Below are 18,683 nucleotides of genomic sequence, written 5' to 3'. Positions count from 1 at the left end.
CGCGAAGCGGATTATTTTTCTATAAAAGCTTGCCCCTGAGATTTTATATGTGCCCATATGTAATGCATATTAATTTTCATATTAATATTGAAGCAAAATAAAAATAAAATTTTTTGCTTACAACTATACCTTTGACTGAATAAGGGTATTAATACAAGTCTGGTATTTGCAGCTTCACAGCTGTTATACATTAATAATCAATAACGTCTGATCAATGAGAACTCGTACGCAATGTGAGATAAAGTGCTTAAACAAAACAATTGCAACAAAAAACATGGCTAGAGATTATACAAAAGAAGAGTGTAAAATGATTAATTACATTATACACTGATGATATAAATAAAGATATAGATTCTGTATTCTGAATGTTACAATCTCCATTCATTTTGATTAATTTCACAGCTTTAACAGTGTGAATGTTAAGTCAGTGCTAGACATTGTGCTTTGTAGGGATTGGTTGATGGAAAGAAATGCCATTGGTTTTATTTAGGAAAATTTTATCCCATGGATTGACGTAATGGCATAATCTAGTCCTGTCACTTAAACCTTCCTGATTTTAGTGAATGTGTGTCTGTGTGTGGAGGGTGGTGGTGGGGTGGTAATATGACTGCAGAAATCCAAGTCTAAGACAGAATAAGATTAGACAGATTGAGATAATATGCTATAAAACAGTATACAGACCTATTATGGATTAAATTCCTTTCTCCTCATTATAAAGCACTGTGTAGACAAGCATGATGCATTAATCCCTTTTTTTTTTTTTTTTTTATCTCATGCCTGCACAATCCTCCCTGATATTTTACACTCACACATTCATCATCATGCATAGCTTTTTTAATCTTAAAAACAGGACAGAACAAAACATTTCCTAAAGGCTTGAACAGCCGGTGTTATCAAATAACTCAGAACTGGTGTGTGTGTGTGTGTGTGTGTGTGTGTGTGTGTGTGTGTGTGTGTGTGTGTGTGTGTGTGTGTGTGTGTGTGTGTGCAGATGTTGAAACAGCTCAGGATTCGGGATTAACAACAAAATGCATCAGTTGCTGTTCATCTCTGTCTGCCTCAGTGAGTAAAACTTCATTCAATTTTCAAATGTGTGTGTGACTAAATCAGGTTTGCCTTTTAAAATAGTTTAAAGTGATATGATAGTGATTAGGTATAGTTATAAATGATTAATTTATTTTCTTTTTTTATGTCTAATAAAACACCAGGAATACTTTACTTGTGAAAGTTTTCATAGACAATCAAAGTCATGGGAATGGATTGAATTTGGAACTGTGTAATTTGTGAACACACTTCAGATTATGAACTATGTGTGATTACTGTGTGTGTGTGTGTGTGTGTGTGTGTGTGTGTGTGTGTGTGTGTGTGTGTGTGTGTGTGTGTGTTATTGTAACATATTGAGTGACAGGCTGGTGCGATGAAGTTGATTATTAATTATACTTTTTTATTAGCAATAAAAAAAAAAATCAATTTATTAGCAAAACCCTCAATCATTCCCTCAACATCATTTGTTAGTTCTCTCTCTTAATTTTAAAACAAAAAGAAAACGAAACACGGTTGGTTACACATGCTACTGAGAAAAAAGGTGTAAAATTCCTCTGTCCTGAAGATTAAAGTTACAGCTTTACCTCTGACTGTTACATCAGTCGATAAACTGTGTTTGTGTTAGAAGCGGGCACACAGAGAGCTATGCGTGTGCACTGAGATTATATGAGGTTTGGCTTTGCTCTGTAATCCTCAGATTAACTGTCACTTATGTATCCTGCTCTCCCCACACACGCATATGCAATAATATAAACTCCTGGGTCAGAAAATCCAGTAGTAATAAAACACTGCTGTTAAATGCAGTAAAATTGTAAAACCTTTTATCCGCAAAAGTGACATTTGTTGTCTTAGAAACAGTAGGTTACTGTTTGTAACCCCGGTTCTCTGAAACATCAAATGTAGAGATCCACCTATGGGAAGGGCATCTGTACCTGACCTCTGCAGAAGCATCCAATTGCAACAAGTCTGGTTTGACAGACAGGAGCTCGTGCCCAATTGCAGTTAAGGAAATGCCCCCGAGTTCATAGGCACCTGCACGTGCTACCTTTCCTTAGTAAGCATATTTTCTTCTCATGCAGCAAGCGGGGCAAACTTGGTGGATCGCTCCACTCGATGTTAAAAGGAGTGCAGGCCTAGTAGCACAAGGCTACAAAGAGCCCACACCTAAGACCGCATGAGCCACCGAGGCCTGGGTAACATCAAGCCGGTAGTATCTGACAAAGGTATATGGAGAGGACCAGCTTGAAGCAGCACAAATGTGTAGAGGACAGGCGTTATAGAGATGGATGATCTGCTGTGGCGACCCTTATTGGGAGCAGCCTAAAGAAGAAGGAGAGCGTGTCTCGTGTCTTGTTTTTGTGCATGAACTGCATGTATATTGTATTTGCACAGGGCTTTTGTAGAGGTCTGGGCCACTGGAGGTTTGGAAGGAGAACGTAAAGAAAGGGAATTATGGCAGTTTAGAGAAAGACAGAAGACAAAAGAGAGTTTGGATGCCATGAGGCTAATCAAAGAAAATGCTCAGAAGGAACAACGTGCTCGAGAGCAGCAGGAGAAGAATGGTGTGCTGCAAAGAAATTCTTCATAGATGATCTTTTGCAATATATATTTTCCCACTTATATTCTTATTACTATCCTCCTTACCAAAAAAAGAAAAAGAGTTAATGTCACAAATGGAATCTAAGAAAATAATCTAATAATCAAGTAGTCTAATAAAGCATCTTTGAATATCTTTACAAAGGCCAGAGCATTGAAATTCTATTTTTTTATTACAATTTTATTTTTTTATTTTTTTGTTATCAAGATTAGTACATGGAGTGTTATGTTTGTTTTTTTATTATCCATTATCCATTTTAAAAACTCTCTCTCTCTCTCTCTCTCTCTCTCTCTCTCTCTCTCTCTCTCTCTCTCTCTCTCTCTCTCTCTCTCTCACACACACACCAAAACACACTTTCTTTCTGTCAGGTGTGTGTGGTTCTGTTCTGGGTTCTGTGGTTCCTCCATCATGTGTCTTTGTGTATCGGGGCTTTGCTCAGTGTTTAGTGACTCTGGGAGATGAGGTGAACAGTCAAAATGACAACGACCCTGATATTGACTCTATTTGCAGGTAATGCGCTCTCTCTCTCTCACTCACACACACGCACACACACACACACACACACACACACACACACACACACACACACACACACACACACACACGCACACTAAATAACATACTTTGTTTCAGTTATTAATGTACTCTCTTGGAAAGTAAGGACAATTAGACTTTTGAATAGACTCATAAAGAATCCTTAAGAATCAATAACCTAAATGTTAAACTCCTGACAGGTTGTAGGTATTAGGAAGAAAAAAGTGAGCAATAATTTGGAGTTTGTACCACACAAACTCCAAATGTTTTATTAAAAAATTTTTTTTAATTCTTCAGTTTGATTATTTATAAGCTATTTAGATCATTAAATATTTTTAGCTGAACTCTTTATGATAGTGAACATTTAGTTGTAGAGTTCCCCCACAAGCACAACTGAAAAGTTGTTTAAAATAGTTGTTTTAAGATATTAAGGACTCTTTATTATTAAATTGTGCCCAAACTTGACTATTAAATGTAATTTAAAAGCTATTACACTTTCAGGTGAAAATGTGTAATGAAGAACTTTTTTACATTACCTAACTATACCTCTTTAGAGTATATTCATTCAAACTCTGCCCCTTTCTCCATGAATATGTCACACTTTCTAAAGACCAACACTGATATCTTATTCCTTGCTTTTGGGAATTACATGTTCTCAAGAGAACTTCTGATCTTGGGTATGATTCATGATGATCCGGATGTCATTTTAACTGTGATGCAAATTTATGACTTGTTCTCATGTGTGTGTTATGGCAGATCTTGGGATTCCTTCGAGCGGTGTGTGAGTAGTGTGCTGTCTGAATGTCGAGGTAATGCAGCAGAACTCTGGGAGTCTTTAAAGGTGGAGTCTCGAAGGACAGAGTTCTCGGGAAATCTGTATGAAATGTGTGCCAGTCGCATCCTGACATCTCCTGGGACCGCGGTCACTACCGATCAGATTAATCAGGAGTCACTGAAAGGCCAAGGTGTGAGCAGTGACACTGTCTGTTCTGTGTGCTTGCTCATGGCCTGTATGTTCTGTGCACTGATTTGGTTTGTTTAGGAGATGCAACAATGTCATGAAAATCACATATTTCATCATATTTTAACACATATTGTATAAGATATAGAATTACTTCATTAAATGATTTCACTCTTAAGTAAGTATTTAGTAGATTCGTCTAAGTTTGAGATATTTTTACTTTTTAAACCAAGTGTATAACAAAAACAATATGTCAGTTGATTAAAAACAAATTATAACTTTTAATGATAATTTGTAATAAAAGAATACTTATTTAACCCCCCACTTGCATTCTCATTTCTATAGAAATACACTTTTATGTGCTTATAAACACTTTAGTTAATAAACATCAGTCCAGCTCCTCGATCAGGCATCTTTTTCCTTCATCCTCTGCTTGGGGATCCATCACTGTTGCTCTCTGATAGGTGAAAATCAGATTTGCATCTCTAATGGACGTGTGTTCCATACAACAGTGCTTTTCAACCTTTTTTAAACCATGGCTTTTCTACATAAAAAAATCCCACAGCACACCACCAACCAAAATGTGTATACAGTGACACACTGGAGCCTAACACTGTATATATCATTGCAGTTTAAGCTCTCAATTTGTTTATATTCACGCACTGTAAAACCTAGGCCTGCTAAGATGTACATAAATAATTCAGATTCAAGGTTGCTAGCTTTGAGAGCTTTCATACACCTTTGTGTTTATTTCATTAAAATTGCCTGTTTCTCATCGTGTTCACTCAGGCATACAAAACAGTCTGCGTTCTTGTTTTAAAGTGAAGGATGGTTTGTTTGGAAATGCCATTTCAGTCTGATCTCCAGTAAAAATAAATCCAAACTAGGGTAAAAAATAACTTTCAATGTATTGCCTCTAACTCACCGTTTTTACTTTCTTTTGACCACCACTCATACTAGGGCCTTCATCCGGGTCAGCATTTTGTCCAGGGCCTAATTTGTAGTTTGCACTTTTCCTTTTCCAATAGTTATTTATTGCAGTCACTGCAGCTTTTCAATTACTCCTGCAGTCATTACATCGAAGACACTCAACAATCACAAATTATTTTTTAGTAAATGCTGAAATTAATAATAAGGTGGACCAATTTAAGGGTAACTGGATTTCCCATGGAACACCTGATGATCTCTCACGTCACATTGCACAGTGGTTGAAAGTCATTGCCATACAGTGTTTCATTTTTGTGACTTGTTCTTTGATTCATTTAAGAGGTTTGTATGTGGAGAATAAAATAATATGAGACTAGTTTTCCATAATCTGCGCTTTGGTTGAACATCTTTGTTTGCTGTCAAATCCTTGGAGTCGATACTATTGGAAGTCAAACATTTCCTTGCAAAAAAGCTCACGTAATATTTTCTTGTGTTTATTTAATCAAAGGGGTGGTGATTTTTAAGATGTTTAGCGATCGATGTTCAATTGTGAAAACCGGAATGAGCTAATAGCTAACATGCTAACAGAGCTGTGCGAAATGTGAATGAGTAAATAAATGAATGTAAAGATGTCAGTAATATTTTTTGAATCCCTTTGTATTTTGAATCTATGGTGTGTTTGCTTTTTGTAGTTTTACAGTCAAGTAAAGTGTGCATTGCATTAACACAAGAAAGAATGTGTGATGGAGCTTTATTTCTGTTAGCTAACTGTCCATGCTTTGTTCGGAACAGCTTTGCCAGGACGGAATCATATGTTTTTGGGAGCAAAGCTACCAAAGATTGAGAAATCGGGAGACGTTTCTTGCAGTTGTGAGTTACTCTCGCAGTCCGAGATGACCTCGATTTTTGGCCGGAACACCTGATATAGCATGCAGAAGTTACCACTTACTCATCCAAAAAGGTATACAAATTTATGAGCTGTAAATAAAATGTCAGCGTACCTGTGGCATCATGTTTATGCTGGCAGTGTCCAGATCATCCAGATCAGGAAGATCCTGAAAAGAAGAAAAACTAAATTATAACCATCTTTACATGATAATGAATGAAGTAATGAATATGTTAAAGTATTCGTTGGAGGAGCTAAAATATTAATGTTTATGCAACATGAGAAGTGCTTGGTTTGGGTAAATCAGATTCTGGTCTGATAGATTGTAATCTAAAGCACAAAATTCATTTAGAATATGTCTGCTACATTAAAACGGTCTAATTGATTGTCAAATTTGGAAATAAAAAACTAATATCTATTAGTCTACAAGGGTTTTTTTTTAGCAGGTTAAAAGTTTTTACATAAACCCATTTATGTCCATTTCAGATTTTGGTTCTAATAGTAAAAAAAAAAAAAAAGTTGTAGCACTACAACAATTAAGCCAAATTATGAGAAAAATTCGAACTACGAGAATAAAGTCAAAATTAGAGAAAAAGTCGTGGCACTACAAAAGTTGTAGCAGATCAAGCTGAAGTACTGGTGCGCCGAGAAACATGCGCTAAATGAACTATACAGAAAAGACTCATTTACATAATTGAATAATTAGATACTTTTCTAAAGAATATTATTTTGCAATGCATTTGTGTTTTGTAGGTGATTAGAACTCACACTAATGGTCAGCAATGAAACGTCTGATAAAACAATGTCCTGTAATTCATCATCTGGGACAAGTTCAGTGACAGGACCCTGTTTGCATGATACGGGGAATAGATCTTCAGCTTCAGCCCAAGATCGATTTCTGTCCTGATTCCTTTCTGATGTAACACAATTTTGATGTTGCTCTTGTCCTGACTTCTCATTAAGCTCTGTAAAATCAACTTCATCTATTAAGGACGCTTGTTGCAGACTGTTGTTTGTGTCTGACTCTGACTGAGAAGGCGGCTCCATTTCTAAACTTGATTGGTTCATCTGCTTAACATCTAAAGCTGCGGACACAACTAGTTCCTTCTCTGGGTCTGACTGGAGCGTCTCTGCTGCAATCTGGATGACCTCCTCCTCCAATATGACTGATTCCTTCTGCACTTGCTCAGTCTGTTTGAGTTCAAGCTCTTCCCTCGACACGTTCTGATCTTCTATGGGTTTAGAGATTCCTGTAAGGACGATAAAAATAAGAATATAAGTGGGATATATATATAATATATAATGCAAAAGATCATCTATGAAGAATTTCTTTGCAGCACACCATTCTTCTCCTGCTGCTCTCGAACACGTTGTTCCTTCTGAGCATTTTCTTTGATGAGCCTCATGGCATCCAAACTCTCTTTTGTCTTCTGTTTTTCTCTTAACTGCCATAATTCCCTTTCTTTACGTTCTCCTTCCAAACCTCCAGTGGCCCAGGCCTCTGCAAAAGCCCTGTGCAAATACAATATACATGCAGTTCATGCACAAAAACAAGACACGAGACACGCTCTGCTTATCCTTCTTCTTTTTACGGCTGCTCCCATTAGAGGTCACCACAGTGGATCATTCGCCTCCATACCCCTCTGTCTTCTACATCTGCCTCTTTTAAATTAACTACCTTAACTACCATGTCTTCCCTCACCACATCCATAAACCTCCTCCTTGGCCTTCCTCTTTTCCTCCTGCCTGGTAGCTTCATCCTCAGCTTTCTCCTACCGATATACCCCATGTCCCTCCTCTGCACATGTCCAAACCATCTCAATCGCGCCTCCCTCACCTTGTCTCCAAAACGTCCTACATGCGCAGTCCCGCTAATAAACTAATTTCTAATCTAATCTTTGTCACTCCTAATGAAAACTTCAACATCTTCAGCTCTGCTACCTCCAGCTCAACCTCCTGTCTCTCCACTTTACTTTAATTATAGTATATAATATAATTATAGTATAATTATTCTATAATGTACAGCCTGTGAAATAGTTGCTACACACAGTTTATTACAAAACATGCCTGTTTGTGACAAATAGAACATCCTAAAAATACAGAAAGTATCAAGGTGAAGAGTCATGATGTTTTTACCTAAAGATGCAACACTATTGATGGAAAATAATAAAAAAAAAAAAAATGTAAATAAAAATTCTCGGACTCTCTGTGGCAAAATTCTCTTATTTAGTCAGCATTCAAATAAACAGGGGGTGGACTTTCTTATCGCTGTATTTTCTATAAACCCACATGTTTGTGTCATGTGGTCATATTAAAAGCCATTACATAAAGTAAAGTAAAAAAATTTTGCATACTTGGAAGTGATCATTTATACTTGTAAGTAAAGTTAGAACTGCACCTTTATACAGCCTGCCTCTCACAGAAATCTTTTTATTTTAACATTTTTATATCACATTGCCCTAATTTAATTCTCTTATATGTGATAATCTATCATAGGACAAATAAAATAATAAAAGCTTACATTACCGTAATGTTCAGCTATTTGAGAAATGTTTGCTTTGTTTTGCTAGAAATAATATTAAGACTTATACTGTATATTATATGCAAAAATAATATTACGGTTTAAAACAAAATGGCATAACCTCATCCCAAAATGTCCGTCCTCACCTGTCCCTAGGAAATACGGGGCGATCATCCAGGTATGTGAGCACCTTCAGACGAAGGATTAGTGACTTTCTGTAGTTGGGGATTTTCCTAATGACGCCATTACCCATGAGGTTTAGCACTTTCTGAAATATAGAGATGTTATTTATTTCCAATTGTTTACAATTTTGTTTGCTTATGTCATTGACATGAGTGTGTCTGTGAGTGTACCAGATTGGGCATCTTCTCCAGTACAGTCAGAATTTCGGGGTCGTTGAGGCAGTTATGTGACAGGTCCAGAACACAGATGGAGGGACAGTGGCACAGCCCCTGCAAATCACTCACACTCTCCAGTTTATTATGGGAAATCTGGAGTGTGGACAGCTCAGTCAAGCAAGCTGAAAATAAATTTTGGTTCAGTACGGTTAAGAAAAAAGAAGTTAAAATAAATTAAAGCAAGATCTAGACATTGAGCCTAGGTATAGTAAATTCACACTCAGCTGTGCCTTGAATGATTTGCTCATTTTAATGTGCTCGTTCTAATTTGTTATGTTTTCCGGACGTACACAGCGCATGCTACACTGATAATAAACATATTTTTAAATGTGTTGTTATTTACCAAATTAAAATGTTTAATTGTTGATGTGATTATTCTCTGTGTGTGTGTGTGTGTGTGTGTGTGTGTGTGTGTGTGTGTGTGTGTGTGTGTGTGTGTGTGTGTACTCACAGATGTTCTCAATGACCTTAATGTAGTTGTTTGACACATTAAGTGTGTTGAGTTTGGTGAGCGGTTCCAGGTTTTGGAGTGTTTGAATGAGATTCTGGTGGATGAAAAGACAGCGCAGTTCTGTCTGATTCTGCAGGTTCTCAATCTTCTGGATCCCATTACACTCGAGCCAGAGACAGCGCAGACCCGTGTAGTCCTCCAGACCCTCGATTACTGTAAAACCTGTCACACACCACGGATATGGGTTGTTTGCTGTGCATTATAGAGCTGCGGGATTAAAAGTTAAATCATTCTCTGTTCAAGTTCTCACCTCTGAAATGAAGATAAAGTGCATCATTTAAACTTGGTGTCAGGTACAGCTTGTTTCGCTTGCAGTGGTCCTTTAAAAACGCTTTTGTAATTCTAAAAAAACGAAGAAATATATTGTCTGATAATTAAAGACATGATCTCAGCTTATTTAAGACACACAATTATTGTTAAATGTAAAATTTTACATACAGACCTACAGTGTGTGTGTGTGTGTGTGTGTGTGTGTGTGTGTGTGTGTGTGTGTGTGTGTGTGTGTGTGTGTGGTGGTGGTGGTGGTGGTGGGGGGGGGGGGTTAAAATGTTCTTTATAATTAAAAAAATTATATAATGAATCAGTATATCATAATATATCAGGGTTTTTTATTAACATCCTTTTTATTTGACTTTTCTCAGCTCCATTTTATAAAAGGTTATGTTATTATTATTATTATTATTATTATTATTATTATTATTATTACACAAGTATTAAATATTGTTTTATTTAGGTCTATATTCCTTGGTTGTTCATTGTGCAATAATATAAACTTATAATATAATCTGTATATCTCCCTCAGAAGGTCACGTGATGTCAGACGTTTGAAAGGAGGCGCACTCTAGCGGATGCCAGTGACTTAAATCATGACTATATTTTTTTTATTTCTTATTTACTATTAACATTTTTCATGAATTTCCGTCATATAATTGTTCTTACAATTATTTCCTCCTGAGACGAATCAAATTTTCCTATCAGAGAATTACATTTCCAGTCTATTTATTACAGAAATAAGATTCATCTTGGACTTTACCTGGGACCCTGTGGGGTTTTATTCTCAACAACAATTTCTGAGATCTTGCCTGTAACATTCCCAGGTGTTCTCTGAATTTCTTTCACGGCGCCGTTTCTACCACAGTTTTGCTCTGGATTACAACACACACACACACACACACACACACACACACACACACACACACACACACACACACACACACACACACAAATAAATAAACAGTACCACAGTGTTATCGAGTTGAGCAATTAGTTAATTTTTCACTAATGAAAACCAGAAATAAACAGTATCTTAATTTGGCTGCTTATTTGAGCACCTGATGTAAATGTATTCAGCTGCCTGATGCTACTTTACCTTCTAACTGAGGCACATTTTTCACGTTTTTTCCAGCCTGCTCTCCGTCTCCGAGGCTCTGCATCTCTGCATTCGGTACTGTTTGCATTTCTGACATTTTAGAGAGATTCAGTTAAAAATTAAAAAAGCTACAGCGAATGGCCTTTGGCTAGCGACTGCAGCTTTCAGTAGACGTGTATACTGTTTCCATGGATACCACTAACACAGTCCCTCGCGCGCTGAGCACGTGACTCACTAAGCGCGTGGAAGGTGCCGTTTGTGCACGTTGTTATTTTCAGAGGACAGTAAATCTATACTGCTATACAAGCTACACATTGACTACTCTAAAATATATTGGTTTCATTTCTATAGTATTGTCCCTTGAGAAGACATACTAAAATAGTTGATGACAAATTGTGAGATACTGTATATATCTAAATGTTTTTTTTAAATATTTAGAAAAATATTGATTTATTCATTTAAATTGAAACCTGTCGAACCACAGGATTGTTAATTTCTGTCACACACACACACACACACACACACACACACACACACACACACACACACACACACACACACTACATTCAGGAGCATTTTAGAGTCACTGATATAGTACAATTAACAGTGTGTTTTTGGGAAGAGAGAGGAAATCAGAAACCCCAGAAGCAAACTGTCTTATTATAGTCATAATAGTGTGTGTGTGTGTGTGTGTGTGTGTGTGTGTGTGTTTTATTTTAGCGGATGGCCAACAAATTTATATTGCAGTCCATCTTCTGGCTTTTATTGTCATTGAACCAGACGTACAAACAAACAAAACAGCGTCGTCCTCATTTTGCTGACTGACATACAGTAATCACTCAATCTGAAATAAATAGTTTTATATACATGTGCTTTGTGGAGTGACAAAGACAGTTTTACACACACACACACACACACACACACACACACACACACACACACACACACAGAGGTCTGGAAAAAAAAACATCTGAATTTAGCCCTTTTATGTTTTACATAAATAATATACATTATGTGCATGTGTATATGTCTTGTGTTTGTGTGTGTATGTGTGTGTGTGTACGTGTGTGTGTGTGTGTGAGAGAGTGTGTTTGCATGCATGTTTATGGACTCCAGCATTAAATAAGCACTTAAACATTTAGACATAAGGCTGTTCCACACATTTCCGGAACATGAACAGCACAAACTTCCCAGTGCTGCCAAAAAAGAGAACCCAAACCCCACCTGGAAAAATGCAAGTCTGTAAATGTTAGTTAGGTCAAAAGTCATGTGTGAAATTTAAATGGACGAAATGGATTGAAAAAGACGATGTGTTGGACTAAAAATTAGCATCAGTTATGGACTTTTGATGGAAGAAAATCTAAATAAACTATTCAATATTAAAATCATCAAATATACTGAAGACTGTATTAGGAACAGTATAGTAATACTTGGTAGTTCATGGAGTTCATGGGATTCCACATGATTTTGGAAACATTGCTTCGATAATCTGCTCCATGTTGAGAAAACATGCCATTTCTGCAATTTTGTCAGGTGCATTTTTTTCTTTTTGAATATAGTGCAATATGGTGCTAGAAGCCATTATAAGATGGTAAATCGTGGCAGTGGTACATGGTACATGCTAAACATGGTCAACAAGAAAACTTTAATAGACTATGACCATGATTCAAGCTGTGATTGATTGGTGTTATTTGGCCCCAACTGTTCCAGAAACCCCACACCAATACACCACCTTCACAAACCTAAGCTGTTAACACAAGGTAATTTAAGTCAATAGATTCATTCAGTTCTGTTGCTACTAAATTCTGACCTGACCATTGGTGTGTCTCAGCAGATATTCAGATTCATTGGACCAAGCCATGCTTCTACAATGTTGGTAAATGTGTGTCCAATGCTGCTTCGGCTTTCTCCTTTTGGCTGATAGAGTAGGAACTTATTGTTGTCTTCTGCTGTTGCTAGCAAGACAACTTCATTTTTAATGGGCATTCTGATATGCTTTACTGCTCACCACAATTGTATAGAATGGTTATCTGTTATTGTAGCCTTTCTGTCAGCTTAAACCACTCTGGTCATTCTCCATTAATCTCTTTAATCAACAATGTATTGCTCATCTATTTAAAGAACAACTGCTAACTGTATGTTTTTTACTTAATTGCATCAATCTGAGTAAACTCTGCTGCATCCAATGAGATCAGTAGTTATAGAAATAATCAAACCAGTCTGCCACATTCAAAATGCATATTCTAATGGTCATTGTGTACATTAATCAAATTTGCTGGTTCATATCTTAAACTTTACACTGCTGCCACACGATTGGCTGATAACTGCATAAAAGAGTAGATGTTCAAGTATTTGAAATAAAGTGTTCATTATGTAGAATGTATGTCTCATCTCACTAAACTGCTTCCAAAACTGAGTTTTGGCATTTCAAATGACATTTAAAGTTACATTTCACCCTGAAACACATGAAATGTGTTTACAATGAAACATGTGTGGTGTGCTGAGTGATTGTGGTGCTAATGTTTTGGTTGGTGATGCATTGTTAGCAGTTGTGTGCCATTCTGATGTCACAGGAAGTGTAGTTATTATTAGCATTATTGCTGTTGCTTGTGCTGTTACAATGGAGTATTACAGGTAAAAAAATATCACAATAATCTAAAATATAAATCGTTCAATGTAAGCTCCTAAGCTTTTGACCCAGTTTTTTATGTTTAACTACATTAATACAAAATTTAATTGTAAATGTAGTGGAGACGTCAAAGCAACACTGGACTCAAAGTACCTAAATGCAACAAAGCTAAGCTATATGACACAAAGACAGGACATGGTTAGTTAACAATGTACAAAGGGATGAGTGGTGGTGATGGTGTTGGACAGATTAAAGGAATAAAGCATCACTAAATTTAGGTCTCCCATTGCACTGCTATAAACATGTGGTTGAGCAGCCTAGTAGGTAGGATAGCATTAAATAAGGTAAACAGACTAAACAAATATATCAATAAATATTTGTGTGTGAAAGGTGTGGTTCAGGATGGAGTTTTCCCTTTTAAGTGCATCCCAAAAACTGTTTACATTGTGCTTGCTAGATTTATGTAAGAATGTAATTTATCTTGTAACTTTACACCTCCCTATACCACAAGTTCTGTATCAATGATTTTATCTAATCTTCCAACTGTGACCTTCAGAAGGTTGTTTGACAGATCGCATTCTAGGGTAGAAAGAAAAACAAAAGAATGAGTGAAGGACAAATGGGGTGTTCCAGAGTTCCTCAAGTGTCCCAAGAACCCCCTTTTTTCAAGTGAACTTCTGCCACCTTGATCAGATTATATCTCGGGCAAACCTCACAAGCCGTTTTAAAGTTCAAATGGACGCCTACTCTAGTTCTGTATGTTGTTCTACACATCCTCAGCAGTAAACAAAGTGATCTACGCTAAACGCAGCCCTGCTAACATCTCAAAACTGTTCCACAGTTAAAGAGGACATGCACCAACATCACACTGACAAAGACAGAGATACCGATCATTGTGCATGTTACAGAAAGAGATACGTTGGTGTTCTAACCCTAAAGCCCCACCCCCTTTTCTAAAGAGGCGACAAAATGCTATAGACGTGCACCGATATTGTTCCGTTAAGAAAATCAATGATCCGATCCAAATGTTCTGAAGTGCCGGTTTCACAGTGCATTCCCTCTCAGGATGTGTCTCCAGCTAGCAGGAGTGACTCGGGCATCGGGGCATCGCAGGCCTGCCCCTGATGCAGGGAAAGCAAACGTGAAGAGAGCAGAAGACAGTTTGGAGGAAAGTTTAGTCCTAAAACCTGATGCTGAGTCCGTAAATTCCTCGTAGGCTGGGTTAAGTGGAGAAGTGTGTTGGATGTTTGTGGTGCTCTGTGGAGAACAGGTCTGATTCGGCTCCTGACTGAGACTCTGTGAACATCTCACCTACACACACACCCCCACCCACACACACACACACACACACACACACACACACACACACACACACACAGCATGGGATTAAGAGGATGGAGGTAATGAATAATATTTAACTCTTCAAAGTAATGGTGTGTGGAGATAGAAAAGAACTTTTTTTTTACCTGAACAAAACTACAAAGCCAACTAATGTCTTTATTTTAAAAGATATAATGTGTTAAAAATATAAAAATATAAATATATAATTCACTTTTACAAAAATAGAGATGGTTGGTTTAGTTTAACTGGTGCTCATTTATTATTTATTTATTATTAAACTTTTTTTTTCCTTCAGTGATATTGTTGCTTTGTGACTTGTTTATTGTTTTAATTTGCTGTTACTTTAACTAGTACTGTTACATTGCTATTTACTATTTGGTTAACATTGCTAAGAATTTGTTACTTCACTTATATTACTGTTCTGATGTTACACTTGCATCTCTGGTTGTTACACCATTGATATATAAAAATTTCTTTCGGCTTCTCCCATTAGGGGTCGCCACAGCGGACCATCCGCATGTTTGATTTGGCACGTTTTTACGCTGGATGCCCTTCCTAACGCAACCCTCCCCATTTATCCGGGCTTGGGACCCGGCACTAAGAGTGGCTGGGGTGGGTTCCCTGACCAGGGATCGAACCCGGGCCGCAGCGGTGAGAGCACCGCATCCTAACCACTAGACCACCAGGGAACCTGACACCATTGATATATTGTTACTTTGTTAATAATGTTACGTTGCTAACTTCACCATTACTTTAATTGTTTCTTTGCTATTACAGTTTGGTTCTTTGTTTAATGCTCCTCATACTTTGTTGCTTTGTTACATTATTTATATTATTACTCTGTTAAAATTATACATACTTTATTACCTCGTTACTTTAATGATATGGTTACTTTGGTAAAATTGCTAATACTCTGTTACCATACCGATACTGTTTGTTACTTTGTTAAGCTTAGTTAATTGTTGCTTAATTGATAGTGTCATGTTGTTCACATCGCGAATTATTTTTTACTTTGTTAATATTTTCTTACTTTGTCAATGATACTTAAAGATATAAGACTGTAGTATACGTCACAAAGTAGAATGTTAAAAGTGGTTGTCCAGTGGTCAAGATGTTGGATTTCGAATGGAAAGGTCATGAGTTCAGATCCCGGTGTCGCCACTATTGTGCCATTAAACAATCGCTTTAACTGCTCAGGTGTATAAACGAGATAATTATTAGTTGCTCTGAATAAGATTGCCTGCCAAATTCTATAAATGTAGTTGCTACTAAGGTTTTAAGCAGCCAGCTTAGATTCTTTTCTATAAATGTGTCAAGAAATATTTTAATATCATATTTAGGCTCTATGCCCAGCCCAAATATACAGCTTTTTATATTTGTGGAAAGGTGTTAAGTTTCTTACCGTTACTCGAATCCATTGCCCCCTGCGAGCCTGTGATGTGGTGCCAGAAGGCACTGCGGGGCAGGATGGCTGTAGGTGTGCAGGGGTATGAGTCTGGCCCTGAGCCTTTAGATAACAGCTGGATGACACATCAGAACACAAGAACTTGTGAGTTTGTGTGGAATATTTTAAGATACTGATGCTGAAAAAACATGTTTGTTCAGACGCAGCTCACCCTGCTGTTCTTCTCCATCTCCATGAGGACCTTCTTGTGCTGCTCGGCAATAGCCAGTGTGGAAGAGTGAACCCTTTGGTAAATCTGTTCACCTTCTCGTGTCTGGAACGTGTACAGTCCCTCTCCACTATCACACATTCTAACACACATACAAACACACATACACAAAACAACAACAACCACAGAGTTTTCAGATTAGCATTGCTGTAATTGGTCTGTATTCTAAAAGTTGCTATATTGAATATTTTCAGCATGCACTATTCAATCACCCGCATAAGTGAATGATGTTATCAGGTTTTTTTCATCCCATCATTCTGCTCTGCTGTTTAAAATGCCACTATAAGTTTATACTAAAGGTAATAAGCCTGATGGCCACCAGGGGGAAGAACTCCACTGCATATCCTCCTGAAGCTTCCTCTTTCTTATCTTTGTCCTTTCAGGGGCATCCTGTAGGCGTTACAAATCTTCCTTTATTTTTTTGATCAAAGTGGCATGAGAAGATAAGCACACCACACCACACTGAATTTCCTTTTAATCTATTAATTCAATCTTTTTATGAGGTCCTCGGTTCAATGGAGCTCGTTCAACTTGCACTAATCTGCTGGTCAGGGTCATGCACTTGCACTCTAATACAATGGACAAGATATAATACATGCATTTCCTAAAAGGAAATAGACATAAGTAGTAGCTAAGAAAATGATGTATGATGATGAAATAGAACTGGAACTGGTGTGACAGGAAGAAAGCTGTTCTACCTTTTATTGTTTTTACAGTGGAAGTGAAACAATGAATGTCCCTTAAAAATCTCCAGACAGATTACTTTGTTACCATTTCTGGTATTTAGTTGCTCTTTTACTTCATTCTCATGTTGCTAATATGTGATTGCTATTGTTACTTTAGCAGTTATGTTAACATTATCGTTCATGACCTTTCAAAGTATCATTGATATTCTGCAAATTTGTTGATATTGTTCCTTTGCTAACATTGATGATACTTGAATTGTTACTTGGAAATCACTGTTTGTTACGTTGTTACATGTCACTGTTACTTTGGTATTTCACTGATATTGTTATTATGTTACCTTGTATTTAAGTAAGGAATAAATCAAGACAAGGCACACTGTTATAGGAAAATAATCAAAACTGCTGAATTACTCTTTCCATCACAAAGAAAATTGTTCTCCTTAAACCACATCAAATCGGCAATTACATTAAATTATTACGAAAAATTGCGATTGTGATTGGATAATTTGTATACTCATTTATTATAGCGGCTATAAACAGTTATTCCATAAGCACTCCTTTCTCCTTAAAATGGCAGAAAACTTAAAAGGGGATATAACACAAACAAAAGTTTCAGCCAATTCCATGTTAATTTTGAGTACCCATAGAGTAGTATTGCATCCTTCAAATCTTTGAGGGGTCTTTAGTTTTTATCAGATTTATATAAGAAAGATATAGCTTTATGCTTCTCTCTGAAATCAGCCGAGCTCCTGGAGGTGCACCGTGGGTGGAGCTAAAGAGTCGTGAGCTGTTACATAGGACACAATAGAAACACAAACTTTATAGTCTTAAATTTAACTATGGCTAACAATCAGAACGAGTCATACACATACACTGACTACAGCAGGACGTGTTTGTATTGTAAGTACTTAACAGGGTTATCATTCCTCACATCCAAACCTTCTTTCTTACAATTCCACTTCATTGGATACATTCTTCTTGTTTAAGTTCTGTAACTGAATAAAGCATGTTGATGGACATTGCTCTTGCTCTTGCTCTAAATGTTGTGTGGACACTCTTCCGGGAGAAGTGCCCATACAAGGAATTTGACACAGAAATTCTCTGCCATACATCCAAATAGTTTTTTTTAAACTTTGGCCTTGTTTAGCATGATAATCTAAATGTTCAACAGCATAAATAAATAGTGTTAGATCCCACCTTTAATATAAACTTGGTGAGCATACCTTCCAGCCTCAAAGGTGAAGCGGGTGGCATCCCGGCCGTAGCGGCGCAGTGAGCAGAGTGGCCACGTAACCAGTTTTGTGCGAGGATTATGGATGTCCCATAAGTAGATGTTCTCGTGGGTGATCTGCATCATGCACTCTCCGTAGATATCCAGGTTTGGACACGGCAACAGGAACACGTTAAAACGTTCTGAAATCAGCAAATAAAATTCAGAAACAAAAAAGGTTCTTCTCTTTCTCTTTAAATCGCACTGCAATTAAATTGCACTTGTGAATATCAAGTGTGAGATAAGAATAAAGGACAAAAACACTCCAAACTGCATTTGTTTTAGAAAGAAGAATTTGTGAGCTGCATGTTTCTACTGGAAAAAAAGTGGAAAGGA

General features: G+C 37.1%; 2 protein-coding genes across 5 annotated transcripts in view; both read right to left on the bottom strand.

Moving 5' to 3' along the window:
• Window positions 1-4,397: 4,397 nt before the first annotated feature.
• dnaaf1 (dynein axonemal assembly factor 1) lies at window positions 4,398-10,953 on the bottom strand. The gene is made up of 10 exons (XM_083558546.1): window positions 10,749-10,953; window positions 10,413-10,524; window positions 9,630-9,721; window positions 9,320-9,541; window positions 8,824-8,990; window positions 8,617-8,738; window positions 7,292-7,461; window positions 6,718-7,199; window positions 6,065-6,118; window positions 4,398-5,982 (listed from the first exon to the last, which is right to left on the bottom strand). Exons 1-10 carry the CDS (start codon window positions 10,843-10,845, stop codon window positions 5,872-5,874), a joined length of 1,629 nt encoding a protein of 542 aa, XP_083414672.1. The 5' UTR covers window positions 10,846-10,953; the 3' UTR covers window positions 4,398-5,871.
• Window positions 10,954-11,495: 542 nt separating this feature from the next.
• The window catches only part of dok4 (docking protein 4), a 41,530-nt gene continuing 34,342 nt past the window's right edge, over window positions 11,496-18,683 (bottom strand). For all 4 annotated transcript variants that reach the window (XM_083558614.1, XM_083558615.1, XM_083558617.1 and 1 more), the window contains exons 6-9: window positions 18,301-18,490; window positions 16,335-16,473; window positions 16,121-16,238; window positions 11,496-14,688 (exon numbers count right to left, since the gene is read on the bottom strand). In XM_083558614.1, the coding sequence (XP_083414740.1) occupies window positions 14,600-14,688; window positions 16,121-16,238; window positions 16,335-16,473; window positions 18,301-18,490 (536 nt within the window). In that variant the 3' untranslated portion in view covers window positions 11,496-14,599. The remainder of the gene's footprint in view (window positions 14,689-16,120; window positions 16,239-16,334; window positions 16,474-18,300; window positions 18,491-18,683) is intronic.

This window comes from Silurus aristotelis, assembly GCF_946808225.1.
Source record: "Silurus aristotelis genome assembly, chromosome: 13".
Lineage (NCBI taxonomy): Eukaryota > Metazoa > Chordata > Actinopteri > Siluriformes > Siluridae > Silurus > Silurus aristotelis.
This window is presented reverse-complemented; position numbering and strand designations above follow the sequence as displayed.